This window comes from Pristiophorus japonicus, chromosome 1 (genome assembly GCF_044704955.1).
Source record: "Pristiophorus japonicus isolate sPriJap1 chromosome 1, sPriJap1.hap1, whole genome shotgun sequence".
Taxonomy (NCBI): Eukaryota; Metazoa; Chordata; class Chondrichthyes; family Pristiophoridae; genus Pristiophorus; species Pristiophorus japonicus.
The window spans coordinates 227,678,323-227,696,601 of NC_091977.1; the positions used below are offsets into that span (position 1 = coordinate 227,678,323).

General features: G+C 45.5%; 1 protein-coding gene across 1 annotated transcript in view; it reads right to left on the reverse strand.

The window, feature by feature from the left end:
* Positions 1-18,279, reverse strand: part of trpm3 (transient receptor potential cation channel, subfamily M, member 3) — a 223,540-nt gene that overhangs the window by 116,411 nt on the left and 88,850 nt on the right. Inside the window, exons 9-10 of the mRNA XM_070887456.1 lie at positions 6,866-7,000; positions 5,986-6,036 (exon numbers count right to left, since the gene is read on the reverse strand). Of these exons, the coding sequence (XP_070743557.1) occupies positions 5,986-6,036; positions 6,866-7,000 (186 nt within the window). The remainder of the gene's footprint in view (positions 1-5,985; positions 6,037-6,865; positions 7,001-18,279) is intronic.

Here is an 18,279-nt window from a genome sequence, read left to right on the forward strand (position 1 = left end):
GAATGAGCCAAACATCCAAAGGTTCCAGTTAGTCCTTCAAGTCAGAGCTGCACCTGTTCCTAGCTGGGGTGGAGAAGATCATCTCAAACAAAAGGCCTAGCATCAAATGGCAGTTGATGCCGGGTCAACTGTTAATTTTAAATCTGAGATTGATAGATTTTTGTTAACCAAAGTTATTAGGGGATATAGGGCAAAGGCGAGTAGATGGAGTTAAGTCACAGATCAGCCACAATCTTATTGAATGGCAGTTCGAGGAGCTAAATGGCCTCCTCCTGTTTCTGTGTTCCTATGTACTACATAGCATTATCAGGGCTAGAGGGATCTTGTGGACTGGTTTCAATTGCCTAAGGGGGTCAGAGAGGAATTTCCCAGAATTTTTTCCCCCAGAATTGTGCTAGGGTTTTTACCTGCTTTTTGCCTCTCCCCTGAGATCACATGGTTTTTGGGTAGGGCGGGAAGTCTATATATCTTGATGCACAAGGTATCACAATTTGTGTGGGACAGACTGGATGGACCAGAGGGTCATTTCCTGTCTGTAATTGGTATTATGTTCATAGCTCATCTCAGCTCAACAGCACTAAAACTGGGCTCAGTATTCCCCAGGTTTTGGAGATGAAAAAAAAAGCCACTGAGGGCTTCAGCTACTGCGATTGGAAGTACGTATGTGTGGATTTGGGCTGGAGATATGGCCTGATTTGGCCATGATGGAGCCTAGGGTTCTGCAGCTCACCAGAACTCACTGTCAAAACTTATTCATGCAGAATGTACTGGAAACATCCTAGACTAATATAGGGCTTTCATGAGAGGACTAATGAGGAGAGCTTGAAGGGAAATAAGCTATGTTGTGATGGCTGCCCAACATTTCCTTAATATAAACCCTTTTGATCCATACTTTTTAATGAAAGTAGAGTGATAGAATTATTTAGCACGTGGAAATGATCCCTTAATGATTGCTGATCATCTTAATTTCTTAAACCTGTGAATGAGATATTCGTGCAGCATTAACCCTCAGCTACCTACATTATAAATCCAAAATAGATCCATGTAGATCAGTATCTAGTGAGTTGTGGGATATCACAGGCTGGGGCAGTGAATTATAGGGTGGAGATGGGTATAGGGAGTTGAAATGAGAAGGGCATTAGTCCGTGGGGTAAATTTTGAACTTGCTGCCTGATGTTCAAATGGTGACGTAGATCGTTATAGAAACTGCATGATTCAAAAAATCAGGTGGTTTCTATAACAGGCAGGCAAACTGAAAAGCTACCCATCACCGCTGTGCTTGCTGACTTACGTTGGCTCACAATTAAGCAATGCATCAATTTTAAAATTCTCATCCTTGTTTTCAAATCCCTCCATGGCCTTGCCTCTCCCTATCTCTGTAGTTTCCTCCAGCCCTACAACCATTAATAAAGAAGCAATAGCAGGACATTTGGAAAAGCAAAATTCGGTCAGGCAGAGTCAGCATGGATTTATGAAGGGGAAGTCATATTTGACAAATTTGCTGGAATTCTTTGAGGATGTAATGAACAGGGTGAATACAGGGGAACCAGTGGATGTGGTGTATTTGGACTTCCAGAAGGCATTTGATAAGGTGCCACATAAAAGGTTACTGCACAAGATAAAAGTTCACGGGGTTGGGGGTAATATATTAGCATGGATAGAGGATTGGCTAATTAACAGAAAACAGAGAGTTGGGATAAATGGTTCATTTTCTGGTTGGCAATCAGTAACTAGTGGGATGCCGCAGGGATCAGTGCTGGGACCCCAACTATTTACAATCTATATTAATGACTTGGAAGAAGGGACTGAGTGTAACGTAACCAAGTTTGCTGACAATACAAAGATGGGAGGAAAAGCAAGGTGTGAGGAGGATACAAAAATCTGCAAAAGGACATAGACAGGCTAAGTGAGTGGGCAAAAATTTGGCAGATGGTGTATAATGTTGGAAAGTGTGAGGTCATGCACTTTGGCAGAAAAATATCAAAGAGCATGTTCTTATTTTAATAGAGAAAGATTGCAAAGTGCTGCAGTACAGCGGGACCTGGGGGTACTTGTGCATGAAACACAAAAGGATAGTATGCAGGTACAGCAAGTGATCAGGAAGGCCACTGGAACCTTGGCCTTTATTGCAAAGGGGATGGGGATGCATTGGTGGTCATTTTCCAAAATTCTATAGACCCTGGATCAGTTCCTATGAATTGGAGGGTAGCTAATGTAACCCCACTTTTTAAAAAAGAAGGGAGAGAGAAAACAGGGAATTATAGACCGGTTAGCCTGACATCGGTAGTGGGGAAAATGTTGGAATCAATTATTAAAGATATAATAGCAGCACATTTGGAAAGCAGTGACAGGATCGGTCCAAGTCAGCATGGATTTATGAAAGGGAAATCATGCTTGACAAATCTTCTAGAATTTTTTGAGGATGTAACTAGTAGAGTGGACAAGGGAGAACCAGTGGATGTGGTGTATTTGGACTTTCAGAAGGCTTTTGACAAGGTCCCACACAAGAGATTAGTGTGCAAAATTAAAGCACATGGTATTGGGAGTAATGTATTGACGTGGCTAGAGAACTGGTTGGCAGACAGGAAGCAGAGAGTTGGGATAAACGGGTCCTTTTCAGAATGGCAGGCAGTGACTAGTGGGGTACCGCAAGGTTTAGTGCTGGGACCCCAACTATTTACAATATACATTAATGATTTAGACGAAGGAATTGAATATAATATCTCCAAGTTTGCAGATGACACTAAGCTGGGTGGCAGTGTGAGCTGTGAGGAGGATGCTAAGAGGCTGCAGGATGACTTGGACAGGTTAGGTGAGTGGGCAAATGCATGGCAGATACAGTATAATGTAGATAAATGTGAAGTTATCCACTTTGGGGGCAAAAACAGGAAGGCAGAATATTATCTGATGGTGACAGATTAGGAAAAGGGGAGGTGCAACGAGACCTGGGTGTCGTGGTACATCAGTCATTGAAAGTTGGCATGCAGGTACAGCAGACAGTGAAGAAGGCAAATGGCATGTTGGCTTTCATAGCGAGAGGATTTGAGTATAGGAGCAGGGAGGTCTTACTGCAGTTGTATAGGGCCTTGGTAAGGCCACACCTTGAATATTATGTACAGCTTTGGTCTCCTAATCTGAGGAAGGACATTTTTGCTATTGAGGGAGTGCAGCGAAGGTTCACCAGACTGATTCCCGGGATGGCAGGACTGACACATGAAGAAAGACTGGATCGACTAGGCTTTTATTCACTGGAATTTAGAAGAATGAGAGGGGATCTCATAGAAACATATAAAATTCTGACGGAATTGGACAGGTTAGATGCAGGAAGACTGTTCCCGATGTTGGGGAAGTCCAGAACCAGGGGTCACAGTTTAAGGATAAGGGGTAAGCCATTTAGGACCGAGTTGAGGAGAATTGTGAACCTGTGGAATTATCTACCACACAAAGTTATTGAGGCCAGTTCATTAGATATATTCAAAAGAGCGTTATATGTGGCCCTTACAGCTAAAGGGATCAAGGGGTATGGAGAGAAAGCAGGAATGGGGTACTGAAGTTGCATGATCAGCCATGATCATATTGAATTGTGGTGCAGGCTCGAAGGGCAGAATGGCCTATTCCTGCACCTATTTTCTATGTTTCTATGTTTCTATAAAAGCAGGGAAGTCTTGCTACAGTTATACAGGGTATTGGTGAGGCCACACCTGGAATACTGCGTGCAGTTTTGGTTTCCATATTTACAAAAGGATTTATTTGCTTTGGAGGCTGTTCAGAGAAGGTTCACTAGGTTGATTCCGGGGATGAGGAGGTTTACTTATGAGGAAGAGTTGAGTAGGTTGGGCCTCTACTCAACTATTCAGAAGAATGAGAGGTGATCTTATCGAAACGTATAAGATAGAGGGCCCAAGTTTCCACATGATTTGCGCCTGATTTTTAGGAGCAACTGGTAGAGAACGGACTATCTTAGAAATCGCAATTCTCCACATTTTTTTTTTCTGCAGTTCTAGTCAGGTAGAACAGTTCTACTTTGGAACAGAATTTTTTCTTCAAAAGGGGGCGTGTCCGGCCACTGGCGCCTGATTTCAAAGTTTCCACAGTGAAAACGTACTCCAAACTAAAGTAGAATGGAGCAAGTGAAGATTTTTGTAGAACTGAAAAAACCTGTTCTACACATTAAAAAATCAGGCGCAGGTTACAAATTAGGCGTCCAGAACGAGGTGGGGGGGGGAGGGGGGGGAAGGGAACTCATTAAATTCTACAATAAATCCTTATTTATACTTCTACAAATATTATACAAATAAATCCAACCTGAATAAACATTTATAAGCAAAGAAAAGATTAAATAAACCATCTTCCTACCTGTGTGAAAGTGCTTCAGGCACAGAGAATTCTGCAGTCAGCCTGAGGCGCCCGTTCTTCCCGCGGGGGGGGGAGGCGCCCGTTCTTTCCCGCGGGGGGGGGGGGGAGGCGCCCGTTCTTCCCGCGGGGGGGGGGGGGGAGGCGCCCGTTCTTCCCGCGGGGGGGGGGGGGGGGAGGCGCCCGTTCTTTCCCGCGGGGGGGGTAGGAGGCGCCCGTTCTTTCCCGTGGGGGGGGTAGGAGGCGCCCGTTCTTCCCGCGGTGGGGGGGGTGGCGGGGGAAGGAGACAGTGAGAAGGCTGCAAGTGCTGATGTGCTGATGGCAATGTGCTTTTATTAAAAAAATGTTCAAAAATTAAACAGCTACAGAGAACTACAAAAATGGCCGAGTGCCAATGTTTTTTTCACACTGAGCATGCGCGAACGCTCCAACGCGCACGCGCAGCATTGCCGGCAGGAAAAAAACTAATTTAAATAGTACCCGCCCCCTCCCACTTACAAAATCGGCGCGAGTGTAGGCTCCGCCCCCCCTGGGCGCCACGCCAGGCAGACAAGGAGCTGCAGAACGCTCCAGAATCGCGAGGTTTTTTTTAGGCGCCGTTTTAGGCGCGAAAAACGGGCGCCCAGCTCGGAGGGGCACCCGTTTTTTATCGTGTGGAAACTTGGGCCCTATGAGGGGGCTTGTCAAGGTGGATGCAGCGAGGATGTTTCCACTGATGGGGGAGACTAGAACTAGAGGGCATGATCTTAGAATAAGGGACCGCCCATTTAAAACAGAGATGAGGAGAAATTTCTTCTCTCTGAGGGTTGTAAATCTGTGGAATTCGCTGCCTCAGAGAGCTGTGGAAGCTGGGATATTGAATAAATTTAAGACACAAATAGACAGTTTCTTAAACAATAAAGGAATAAGGGGTTATGGGGAGCGGGCAGGGAAGTGGAGCTGAGTCTATGATCAGATCAACCATGATCTTATTGAATGGCGGAGCAGGTTCGAGGGGCTGTATGGCCTACTCCTGCTCCTATTTCTTATGTTCTTATGTAAAACTCTTCTGTCTGTTGTTGGTACGAGTCTGGTCAGTTCAAACCCAGTTCACCATGGGAACAGCATAAAACTGCCCCTAGTTTTGGAGCAAAGAATTGTCCCTAATTTAGCACAATTTGATAACAAAATTGCAGTCTCATAGGAGCAGGAGGAGTCCATTCAGCCTCTCAAACCTGCTCCGTCATTCAATTAGATCATGGCTGCTCAGCACCCCAACTCCATTTACCTGCCTTAGATCCATATCCTTTGATATCCTTGCTCACTAAAGAGATCACAAAATGATTGGTGTTAGAGACGGTAGTGTCAGACTTTGAGTTTGAGGTTAAAGCACATTGGCGGAGCAAGTATAGAGGGAGCTGCAGAGTTGCTGCAACAGACCGAGGGATGCTTGATGTCGACATTGGATGACAGTAGTAAGAAAGAGTGTTCCACACCCCATCACTGACAGCCCTTACTTCGATAAGCATTCTACTCAATCCTACTCCCCCGTAAAAAAATTTAAAAAACGAACACGATGTGTAAATAGTACATTACATTTTTATGAATGACAATCATTTTCTGACCTACCAGTAGCAGGATGCCACAACCTACCTTTTTCACATCCCTGACTAGTTGGTACAGAGTGTTTGACGGACCATGTCTCTGAAACAGAACAGAGAATGCATTGAAGTCAGCGGAGTTTACAGGAACAGTCAGGAAGTTTTCCAGTGAGATCGCAGTAACAGAAACATTACACGCGCTTTGCAAAAAGGAAATAAAAATGTTATTAGCTGGACCACCAGATCCTTGAGGGAGGGGTCACGTAGTATTCCTATGTGAACCTGGATGGCAGTGCCATGATGCTGGGTGAGGCAGCATATGACAATAGCCTTCAAGAGGCCTACAACAAGACCTTCAACTAAATGACTAGCAATCTCTTTAGAGAGTCAGTTTTGGCTCAGTGGGTAGCACTATCGCCTCAGAGTCTGTGGGTTTAAGTCCCACTCCAGAGACTTTAGCACATAATCCAGGCCGACACTCCCAGTGCAGTACTTAGGGAGTGCTGCACTGTCGGAGATGCCGTCTATAGGATGAGACATTAAACCGAGACCCTGTCTGCTCTCTCAGCTGGACATGGACGTAAAAGGTTCCATGGCCACTATTTTAAAAGAAGAGCAGAGGAGTTCTCCCCAGTGTCCTAGGCCAAATTTTATCCCTCAATCAACATCACCTAAAAATAGATGATCTGATCATTATCACATTGCTGTTTGTGGGGTCTTGCTGTGTGTAAATTGGCTGCTGCATTTCCTATATTACAACAGCGACTACACTTCAAAAAGTACTTCAGTAGCTGTGAAATGCTTTGGGAACATCCTGAGATGGTGAAAGACACTAGATAAATGCAGGTTCTTTCTTTAGAGAAGATCATTAATTATTGCAGTGCTGTAAAAACTGGACGGAGAAAAACGGGCTGTTTTACTGAATGACTCACAGTGTTGTAGAGTTCCTCGAGTCTGGAGATGGTGAGGAAGCGATGCATGCTCACCCCGTTTTCAATCAGCAACTTCACAAAGTCCACACGGTCCAGAACCAGAGCATCGAGCATGGCCTGCTCAAGGGAGCCCACCTAAATGCAAGAGCAATTAGATCCAAACACAGGGGCTATGTACTCGAAAGCATCAGTTTCATTCAGCTTGTCTGCACCTAATATAAATTGTTTACTAATCCATCCCACAGAAACATGGCACCCACTGCATTGCCTAACATTTTAGGGGCTTAATTTTGGCACAATGTTATCTGTAAGTATAGGTGAACCAGGTAGAATAGCTATAGTAAACCTTTAAAACATATATATCCACATATTTATTTATGCAAAACCAGCCCAGAAGCAGTGGAGGCATTCCGTCTAATGCCCAATGAGGAGAGATTGTGTAGAACAGGCCTATACTCTGGAGTTTAGAAGAATGAGAGGTGATCTCATTAAGACATATATGTTTCTGAGGGGGATTGACAGGGTAGATGCTGAGAGGTTGTTTCCTCTAGCTGAAGAGTCTAGAACTAGGGGGCATTGTCTCAGAATAAGGGGCCGGTCTTTTAAGACTGAGATGAGGATGAATTTCTTCACTCAGAGGGTTGTGAATATATGGAATTCCCTATCCCAAAGGACTGTGGATGCTGAATCGTTGAGTTTATTCAAAGGTGCGATGGATAGATTTATGGACTCTAGGGAGTCATGAGATTTGTAGATTGGGTGGGAAAGTGGAGTTGAGGTCATAAATCAGCTATGATCTTACTGAATTGCAGAGCAGGCTCAAGGGTCTGAATGGCCTACTCCTAATTCTATTGTCCTTAACCATCCGTGAGAAGAGATTAAAGCCTTGAAATTGGTTCATTAAGTGCCTCTGCGGAGGGGGGGGGTGGCGCGATAACACGGCGCTAAATACTTAGCGACCAGGCACGGCGAGAACATCGACTCCCGGCATATTCAGCAATCCTTGACTTGTCTCCAAGGCAAAGGTGTAGAACAATATCCTATGATACACCCACCTAAGGGCAATAGGATACATGACAATATCCTATAATACCCCACAGAAGGGATGTATGACAATATCCTATAATCCCAAAATAAGGGCAATAGGGATATATAACAATATCCTATAATACCCAAAGAGGGGTAATAGGTATATATAACAATATCCTATATAAACACAACAGGACCCAGGCTTTTATTTAAAATTATGAAATCCAGGGGAAGGGACTGATCCCTAGTGGAGTACAACAGGAGTAGCAGAGATTGCAAGATAAATCAAGGAGTAACGGATAGGTGGCACTAATCTTGAGTGTAAAAAACTTGCAGAATGTAGGAGGAGCAACTCTGAGAATGTCGGGAAAAGAAAATCTGCTTAATTCTGGAATTTTGTGATATTTTAGCTGCTGAATTCTATTCTCTGAGAACTTGTGTTGGTTACCCCGGAGAGTTGTTGGACCTCTTGGGGAGTTAAGGGTTAATAATCAAACTTCTTTTTACCGTGGAACAACAGACTTTCCGAGATTAACAGGATGGCTTTGAAGTGCCGTGAGAGGAAGACATATCTTGTTTTCTGATATGAAAAATGCTTGTGCAAGGAAATATGCCACAGTAATGACATCAGCCATGAGTGCTTAAGGTGTAACATTAGTGGTTAGGGTAATAAACATAGGTAGAGGGATCTATTAACTGTAGCATAAAAAGGTAACGGTTAATAAAGCCTGTTCTTCAAAGCGGTTAAGAATAGTTAGGTCAGGAAGTCTTGTTTAAGGGAAGTAGCTTTGGAGTAAATAACTACCAGTGTTTACTTCAATGGATTTGGGAATACATACGTCACGAGGTCTTATCTGTGACATGTACCTTTGATGTAGGATAAATATGGTGTATAAAGTAGCACAGTTTTCAATAGCTCTTCAGAAAGCTCAAAAGATACAGAAGTGGAAAAGCGTCTCTTTTTGTGTACAGTTGGGCCAATCATTGTGCCGTAAATCAATAAAGTCTGTTCTGTATATTCCACTATCAAGGGTCTCATGCTCGGTCAAAACGTGTTGTTGTGAACCAGAGAAGGAAGGAGGTTAAATGCTAATAACTTGCTGGTTTGGGATTTAACACACTCGTGCGTCAAGTCGAATATAAATGACATTGATTGAATTTAATCTCTCTTGGGGGTGTGAAGTTGATTTATGTCGGACAGGAGGAGGTTAGTGTTAGTGGCTTGTGTAGTGACATGGCATTATCCGTGAAGCCCGGTCTAGGTGTATAATTGGGAAGACAGATAATTGGACCTTGGCTAATGGAGGTTACACTGTATTACATTCTGGTGTAAAAAAGAGCTCTTGTGTTTTAAAATGCATTACTGCTCTGCTACAAAGGGTAACATTAATCTAGCGCAGACATCACAATTGGGGTTGCGAACTCTCGTTGGACGTATTCCTAGAGGTGTCGTCACATGACCTGCCCGCTTCCAACCACCCCACCCTCACGCACCCGCCATTGGTCATCCGACACGTCCTTCCTTGCAGAGCCCCGCCTTCCCATGGAAAGTGAACAGACTCCTCATTCGTTACCCCATTTTATGATTCATGACTGTCAGTCAAATGGTCATCTCCAATATTTTTAATAAATTAAAGTGTTCAAAGAAAATGAAGAAAAAAGACACGCTTTTTCCACGCCCCTATGATGTTTCTCCAGGGTTGCTGTAAGCAGTGTCCTGGAGATTAAACTTTAATTCCTGGAGACTCCAGGACAACCGTGGAGGGTTGGCAACCCCTAATCACAATGCCTGACTGAGGCTGCAATTATTCTCTGGCCAGATGTTCCCACCACTTCAAGCTGGGTTATATATATTTTATTTGCTTTGCAAAGAGTTGTTCTATAACCCTCTATGAAATTAAATTCTATTAACCACTCCTCTGAGTCATACCTCTGCTATATTACATAGAATTATATAGAATTTACAGCACAGGAACAGGCTATTTGGCCCCACTGGTGTTTATGCTCTATACAAGCCCCCTCCCACTCTATTTACTTCATTCAGGGGTATTCAACATTCAGGAAGGATAGAATAAAAGGAAAAGGAGGTGGGGTAGCATTGCTGGTTAAAGAGGAGATTAATGCAATAGTTAGGAAAGACATTAGCTTGGATGATGTGGAATCTATATGGGTAGAGCTGCAGAACACCAAAGGGCAAAAAACGTTAGTAGGAGTTGTGTACAGACCTCCAAACAGTAATAGGGATGTTGGGGAGGGCATCAAACAGGAAATTAGGGGTGCATGCAATAAAGGTGTAGCAGTTATAATGGGTGACTTTAATATGCACATAGATTGGGCTAGCCAAACTGGAAGCAATACGGTGGAGGAGGATTTCCTGGAGTGCATAAGGGATGGTTTTCTAGACCAATATGTCGAGGAACCAACTAGGGGGGAGGCCATCTTAGACTGGGTGTTGTGTAATGAGAGAGGATTAATTAGCAATCTCATTGTGCGAGGCCCCTTGGGGAAGAGTGACCATAATATGGTGGAATTCTGCATTAGGATGGAGAATGAAACAGTTAATTCAGAGACCATGGTCCAGAACTTAAAGAAGGGTAACTTTGAAGGTATGAGGCGTGAATTGGCTAGGATAGATTGGCAAATGATACTTAGGGGGTTGACTGTGGATGGGCAATGGCAGACATTTAGAGACCGCATGGATGAATTACAACAATTGTACATTCCTGTCTGGCGTAAAAATAGAAAAGGGAAGGTGGCTCAACCGTGGCTATCTAGGGAAATCAGGGATAGTATTAAAGCCAAGGAAGTGGCATACAAATTGGCTAGAAATAGCAGCGAACCTGGGGACTGGGAGAAATTTAGAACTCAGCAGAGGAGGACAAAGGGTTTGATTAGGGCAGGGAAAATGGAGTACGAGAAGAAGCTTGCAGGGAACATTAAGGCGGATTGCAAAAGTTTCTATAGGTATGTAAAGAGAAAAAGGTTGGTGAAGACAAACGTAGGTCCCCTGCAGTCAGAATCAGGGGAAGTCATAACGGGGAACAAAGAAATGGCAGACCAATTGAACAAGTACTTTGGTTCGGTATTCACTAAGGAGGATACAAACAACCTTCCGGATATAAAAGGGGTCAGAGGGTCTAGTAAGGAGGGGGAACTGAGGGAAATCTTTATTAGTCGGGAAATTGTGTTGGGGAAATTGATGGGATTGAAGGCCGATAAATCCCCAGGGCCTGATGGACTGCATCCTAGAGTACTTAAGGAGGTGGCCTTGGAAATAGCGGATGCATTGACAGTCATTTTCCAACATTCCATTGACTCTGGATCAGTTCCTATGGAGTGGAGGGTAGCCAATGTAACCCCACTTTTTAAAAAAGGAGGGAGAGAGAAAACAGGGAATTATAGACCGGTCAGCCTGACCTCAGTAGTGGGTAAAATGATGGAATCAATTATTAAGGATGTCATAGCAGTGCATCTGGAAAATGGTGACATGATAGGTCCAAGTCAGCATGGATTTGTGAAAGGGAAATCATGCTTGACAAATCTTCTGGAATTTTTTGAGGATGTTTCCAGTAAAGTGGACAAAGGAGAACCAGTTGATGTGGTATATTTGGACTTTCAGAAGGCTTTCGACAAGGTCCCACACAAGAGATTAATGTGCAAAGTTAAAGCACATGGGATTGGGGATAGTGTGCTGACGTGGATTGAGAACTGGTTGTCAGACAGGAAGCAAAGAGTAGGAGTAAACGGGTACTTTTCAGAATGGCAGGCAGTGACTAGTGGAGTGCCGCAAGGTTCTGTGCTAGGGCCCCAGCTGTTTACATTGTACATTAATGATTTAGACGAGGGGATTAAATGCAGTATCTCCAAATTTGCGGATGATACTAAGTTGGGTGGCAGTGTGAGCTGCGAGGAGGATGCTATTAGGCTGCAGAGTGACTTGGATAGGTTAGGTGAGTGGGCAAATGCATGGCAGATGAAGTATAATGTGGATAAATGTGAGGTTATCCACTTTGGTGGTAAAAACAGAGAGACAGACTATTATCTGAATGGTGACAGATTAGGAAAAGGGAAGGTGCAACGAGACCTGGGTGTCATGGTACATCAGTCATTAAAGGTTAGCATGCAGGTACAGCAGGCGGTTAAGAAAGCAAATGGCATGTTGGCCTTCATAGCGAGGGGATTTGAATACAGGGGCAGGGAGGTGTTGCTACAGTTGTACAGGGCCTTGGTGAGGCCACACCTGGAGTATTGTGTACAGTTTTGGTCTCCTAACTTGAGGAAGGACATTCTTGCTATTGAGGGAGTGCAGCGAAGGTTCACCAGACTGATTCCCGGGATGGCGGGACTGACCTATCAAGAAAGACTGGATCAACTGGGCTTGTATTCATTGGAGTTCAGAAGAATGAGAGGGGACCTCATAGAAACGTTTAAAATTCTGACGGGTTTAGACAGGTTAGATGCAGAAAGAATGTTCCCAATGTTGGGGAAGTCCAGAACCAGGGGTCACAGTCTGAGGATAAGGGGTAAGCCATTTAGGACCGAGATGAGGAGAAACTTCTTCACCCAGAGAGTGGTGAACCTGTGGAATTCTCTACCACAGAAAGTAGTTGAGGCCAATTCACTAAATATATTCAAAAGGGAGTTAGATGAAGTCCTTACTACTCGGGGGATCAAGGGTTATGGCGAGAAAGCAGGAAGGGGGTACTGAAGTTGCATGTTCAGCCATGAACTCATTGAATGGCGGTGCAGGCTCGAAGGGCTGAATGGCCTGCTCCTGCACCTATTTTCTATGTTTCTATGTTTCTATGTTTCTATCTCATCCTATCAACATAACCTTCTAAGAGGCATTGAGCCCCTTATTTGCATATGCAAATGGCCTAACACTTGCTTCAGATGTGGGTAATGGACGCCTCTTGCTTGTCCTTACCCAACATGGCAGGCAAAGCACTGTCAGTCGTGGCTCAGTGGGTAACATTTTCCGCTCTGAGTCAGAAGGCCGTGGGTTCAAGTCCCACTCCAGAAGCTTGAGACAAAAATCTAGGCTGACACTCCCAGTGCAGTACTGAGGGAATGCTACATTGTCAGAGGTGCCATCTTTCAGATGAGGCGAGAAACCGAGGCTCGGTCTGCCCTCTCAGATGGACGTAAAAGATCCCTTGGCCAGTATTTCAAAGAAGAGCAGGGATGTACTCCCTGGTGTCCTGGCCAATATTTATCCCTCAATCAACATCACTAAATGGGATCAGCTGGTCATTGTCACATTGCTGTTTGTTGAACCTTGCTGTGTGCAAATTGACTGCTGTGTTTCTTACATTACAACAGTGACTACACTTCATTGGCTGTAAAGTGCTTTGGGATATTCTGAGGTTGTGAAAGGCACTGTAAAAAACAAAGTTCTTCGTTTCTTTTTTAAAAGGTATCCTGCCCATCTTGGGGCCTTTGGAGGTCGCATAGTGTTTGAAAAATAGACACTACACAACCCAACTTCCAGACCGTCATGTCTTCATCTCACTCTTTAGTTTCTTGTAGTGATGGGAAGTGGAACCTTCAATTGGCAATAGAAAATTTCAAAACTGAAACTGATAGATTTTTGTGAGATAAGGATATTAAGGGTTACAGAGCTAAAGCTACACACAACAGCGTGAAGCAATCTGTGGGCAGAATCCTCATTCTGCACAGAACTCCTTTGCTGCCACCATGTGTTCCATTTCTGTTCTCTCTTATTAGTTTGACAGAATGGATTTTGTCATGTATTCAACTATCATTGTAACCCATGTATAAGCTGACCTAAGTTGTACACTTTGAGAATATTGACCACAAGGGGTGAACTTGTGGGAGACACTCCTAACCTGGACTTTCAGGTATAAAAGGGGAAGCTCCACCCACCTTCATCACTCGAGGTCTTGGTAATAAAAGTAACTGGTCACAGAGTGACCTTCTCTCAAGTATGGGCCTCGTGTGCATTTATACTGTATAGTAAGGACATATCATTGGCGACGAGAAACTGGGATTTAAACCACGCGAGCATCGCCACTAGCAGCACAGAAGAGAGGTACTGTGTTGGTGATGATTGGGACAGCTTTATTGAGAGACTACAGCAAAGTTTTGTCGCTAAGGAATGGTTGGGACAAGATTCAGCCGACAAACGCAGGGCTCATCTCCTGACGGAGAACGTACTCCCTGATGAAGGACCTTCTAGCGCCAGAGAAGCCGGCGGACAAGACGTTCAAAGAGCTCAGTAAGTTTATCGGGGAACACCTTAAACCGGCGAGCAGCATGCACATAGCGAGACACCGGTTTTACATGCAGCGGTGAGAAGCGCAAAGGGTTCCAGACTTCGTGGCAGATCTCCGGCGACTGGCAAGCCTATGTAAGTTCACAGATGCATACAGAGCGGAGATGCTGCGAGACTTTTTTATTGAGGGCATCGGGCATGCTGGGGTTTTCAGGAAACTGATTGAGACCAAAGACTTGACCTTGGAAACGGTGGCTCTGATAGCCCAAACATTTATCTCAGGGGAGGAAGAGACCAGAATGATGTATGACAAAAATCTTGGCTCAAATGCGGCAAACGACCAGTGAGTCAACATTGTTAACGCGGCACACAGTTCTCTAGGCAGACAAGGGCAATCGGACATGAACCCAAAGGGGGAATTCAACAGAGACAATGGCTAGCTGAACGGTGATTCATGCCATCGTAATGGACAATGCGGCCAGTAATGGGGCCATCAACAGCTGTTTATGGTGCACTTAAGGACAGTTACAGAGACAGTCAGAGACGATCGACTGGTAATGGACCTTTTGTTTCCAACAACAGGGCCTCCAGCTTATGCTGGAGGAGTGGAGACAAACATTCAGCGAAAGCTTGCAGGTATCAGCAATAAACCTGCAAAAACTGCAACGTCAGCGGTCACTTGGCTCGTATGTGCAGGAAGCCTGCAGGCAGGTTGATGTACGAGGAGGACAGGCCCGATGTAAGCCCTACGAGGTGAATTGAATACTGGGGGAAATCGCTGGAAGCTGAAGTTCAGCGAGTTCATATGGAGCACATATACAGTTCATATACCAGGACGCCACCGATAATGATGAAAGTGCTCCTCAATGGCATCCCAGTATTAAGGGAGCTAGACACGGGGCCAGCCAGTCCCTGATGAGTATCAAACAGTTCGAAAGGTTTTGGGTTTCCAAGGTCAGGAGGCCAATATTATTGCCGATTGACGCACAGCTACGGACATATACAAAGGAGATCATTCCGGTGCTAGGCAGCGCCACGGTAGTCATGACCCACAAAGATTCGGAGAACAGGTTTCCACTCTGGATTGTCCCGGGGGATGGTCCTGCACTATTGGGGAGGAGTTGGCTTGCTGTCATGAACTGGAAATGGGATGATGTCAATGCAATTTCTTCTGTGGAGCGAGTATCATGCTCACAGGTCCTGGACAAATTTGACTCGTTATTTCAACCCGGCATCGGCACTTTCATGGGGATCAAGGTAGTGATTCACATAAACCCAGCCGCCAGGCCAGTACACCACAAGGCCAGAGCGGTGCCGTACGTGATGCGGGAAAAGATAGAATGCGAATTGGACCTGACCTCAGCTTACATGACCCAGGAGCTGGCGAGTGAGTCGAAGAAGCTGACAACCATCACGACACACAAGGGGTTGTTTGAGTATAACAGATGTCCGTTCGGAATTTGTTCGGCCGCCGCGATCTTTCAGCGAAATATGGAAAGCCTCCTCAAGTCGATTCCAAGGACGGTGGTTTTTCAAGACGACATCCTCATCACGGGTTGCGAAACTGAAGAACAACTCCACAACCTGGAGGAGGTGCTACGCAGACTGGACCGGGTAGGGCTGCGACTGAAAAAGGCGAAATGCGTCTTCTTAGCTCCAGAGGTAGAATTCCTGGGGAGGAAGGTAGCAGCAGATGGGATCAGACCCACTGCGTCCAAAATGGAAGCGATCCAGAGAGCACCCAGACCCCTTAACACGACGGAGCTGCGTTCGTTCCTGGGGCTCCTGAACTATTTTGCTAACTTTCTTCCCAAATTGAGCACGCTGTTAAAGCCGCTACATGTGCTCCTATGCAAAGGTTGGGATTGGGTCTGGGGGGACAGCCAGGAAAGGGCTTTTGATAGAGCACGCAACTTGTTACGCTCCAACAAACTGTTAAAGTTATATGACCCGTGTAAGAAACTTGTTCTAACGTGCGGTGCGTCGTCCTATGGGGTCGGGTGTGTGTTGCAGCATGTGAACGCCAATGGTCAGTTACAGCCAGTAGCTTATGCCTCCAGAAGTCTGTCCCAGGCAGAAAGGAGCTACGGGATGGTAGAAAAGGAAGCGCTAGTATGTGTATATGCAGTAACAAAAATGCACCAGTTCCTGTTTGGCAGGAAATTTGAGCTGGAGACAGATCATAAACCCCTAACGTCCCTTTTGGCCGACAACAAGGCCATAAATGCAAATGCATCGGCCCGCATACAGAGGTGGGCACTTATGTTAGCCACCTATGACTACACAATTCGGCACAGACCGGGCACTGAAAACTGTGCCGATGCACTCAGCAGGCTCCCACTAGCCACCACTGAGGGGGCAACTGAGCATGATGCTGAGATGGTCATGGCTGTTGAAGCTTTTGAAAGCGAAGGCTCACCTGTGACAGCCTGTCAGATTAAAGTCTGGACAAATAAAGACCCGCTACTGTCTTTAGTTAAGAAATGTGTCCTGAATGGGGACTGGGCAGCCACGTACGAGGCATGCCCTGAGGAATTTAAACCGTTTCATAGGCATAAGGATGAATTCTCGATTCAGGGCGATTGCCTACTGTGGGGAAACTGAGTAGTCATGCCCCAGAGGGGCAGAGAGGTGTTTATCAGAGAACTTCACAATGAGCACCTGGGCATTGTCATGATGAAGGCAATTGCCAGGTCACACGTTTGGTGGCCAGGGATAGATGCAGACCTGGAACTTTGTGTTCGCAGGTGCAACACATGTGCTCAGCTGGGCAACGCACCCAGGGAAGCTCCCCTTAGTCCCTGGTCCTGGCCCGCCAAGCCATGGTCATGCATCCATGTGGACTACGCAGGTCCTTTCATGAGAAAAATGTTTTTGGTTGTAGTAGACACCTACTCCAAATGGATTGAGTGTGCCATTTTATATTCAAGCACATCCTCTGCCACGGTAGAAAGTCTACAGGCAATGTTCGCCGCCCATGGTCTACCGGATGTCTTGGTAAGTGACAATGGCTCGTGCTTCACAAGCACTGAATTCCAGGACTTCATGGCAGGCAATGGAATCAACCATGTCAGAACGGCACCGTTCAAGCCGGCCTCAAACGGCTAGGCGGAATGAGCAGTGTAGATAATCAAACAGGGGATGCTCAGAATCCAAGGGGGTTCCCTACAAAGCCGCTGATCACATCTCCTGTTAGCCAATAGATCCCGACCACACTCACTCACAGGGGTTCCACCCTCAGAGCTGCTAATGGAAAGGATGCTCAAAATCAGGTTATCCCTTATATACCCTACTATGAAAGAAATTGTTGAGAGCAGGCGTCGGTCACAATGTGACTACCATGACAGGAATGCGAGGGCGCGATATATTGATGTCAATGACCCTGTTTTTGTCCTTAATTACACTGCAGGGCCCAAATGGCTTGCAGGCACTGTGATTGCCAAAGAGAGGAATAGGGTTTTGGTAGTTAAACTTACCAATGGACAAATCTGCCGCAAACACGTGGATCAAACTAAAAGGAGGTTCAGCAACCCCATAGAAGAAGCAGAGGAAGAACACGACGTAGAGTTTACCCCATCACAGGTGACCGAACATCGGAACCATGTGGAGGAGAGCCCAGTCACTGTGGGCAGTCTGGACAGGCCTGAGGCACCGCAAACAGCAGACACTCAGGCCAGCGCCCAACAACCGAAACCCCAACTCAAGCGCTCTACAAGGGAGCGTAAACCACCAGAGAGTCTTAACCTGTGATCCCAATAAGACTTTGGGGTGGAGGTGATGTCATGTATTCAACTATCATTGTAAGCCATGTATAAGCTGACCTAAGTTGTACACCTTGAGAACATTGACCACAGGGGGCGAACTTGTGGGAGACACTCCTAACCTGGACTTTCAGGTATAAAAGGGGAAGCTCCACCCACCTTCATTACTCAAGGTCTTGGTAATAAAGGTAACTGGTCACAGAGTGACCTTCTCTCAAGTGTGCATTTATACTGTACAGTAAGGACATATCAGATTTGTTCACTGACCAGTCCCTGGTATCTGCCAATATTGCCATTGGAAATGAGAGAGAGAAAGAGAGAGATTGAGAGAGAAAGAGAGAGAGAGAGCGAGAGAGAAAGAGAGAGAGAGAGCGAGAGAGAGAGAGAGA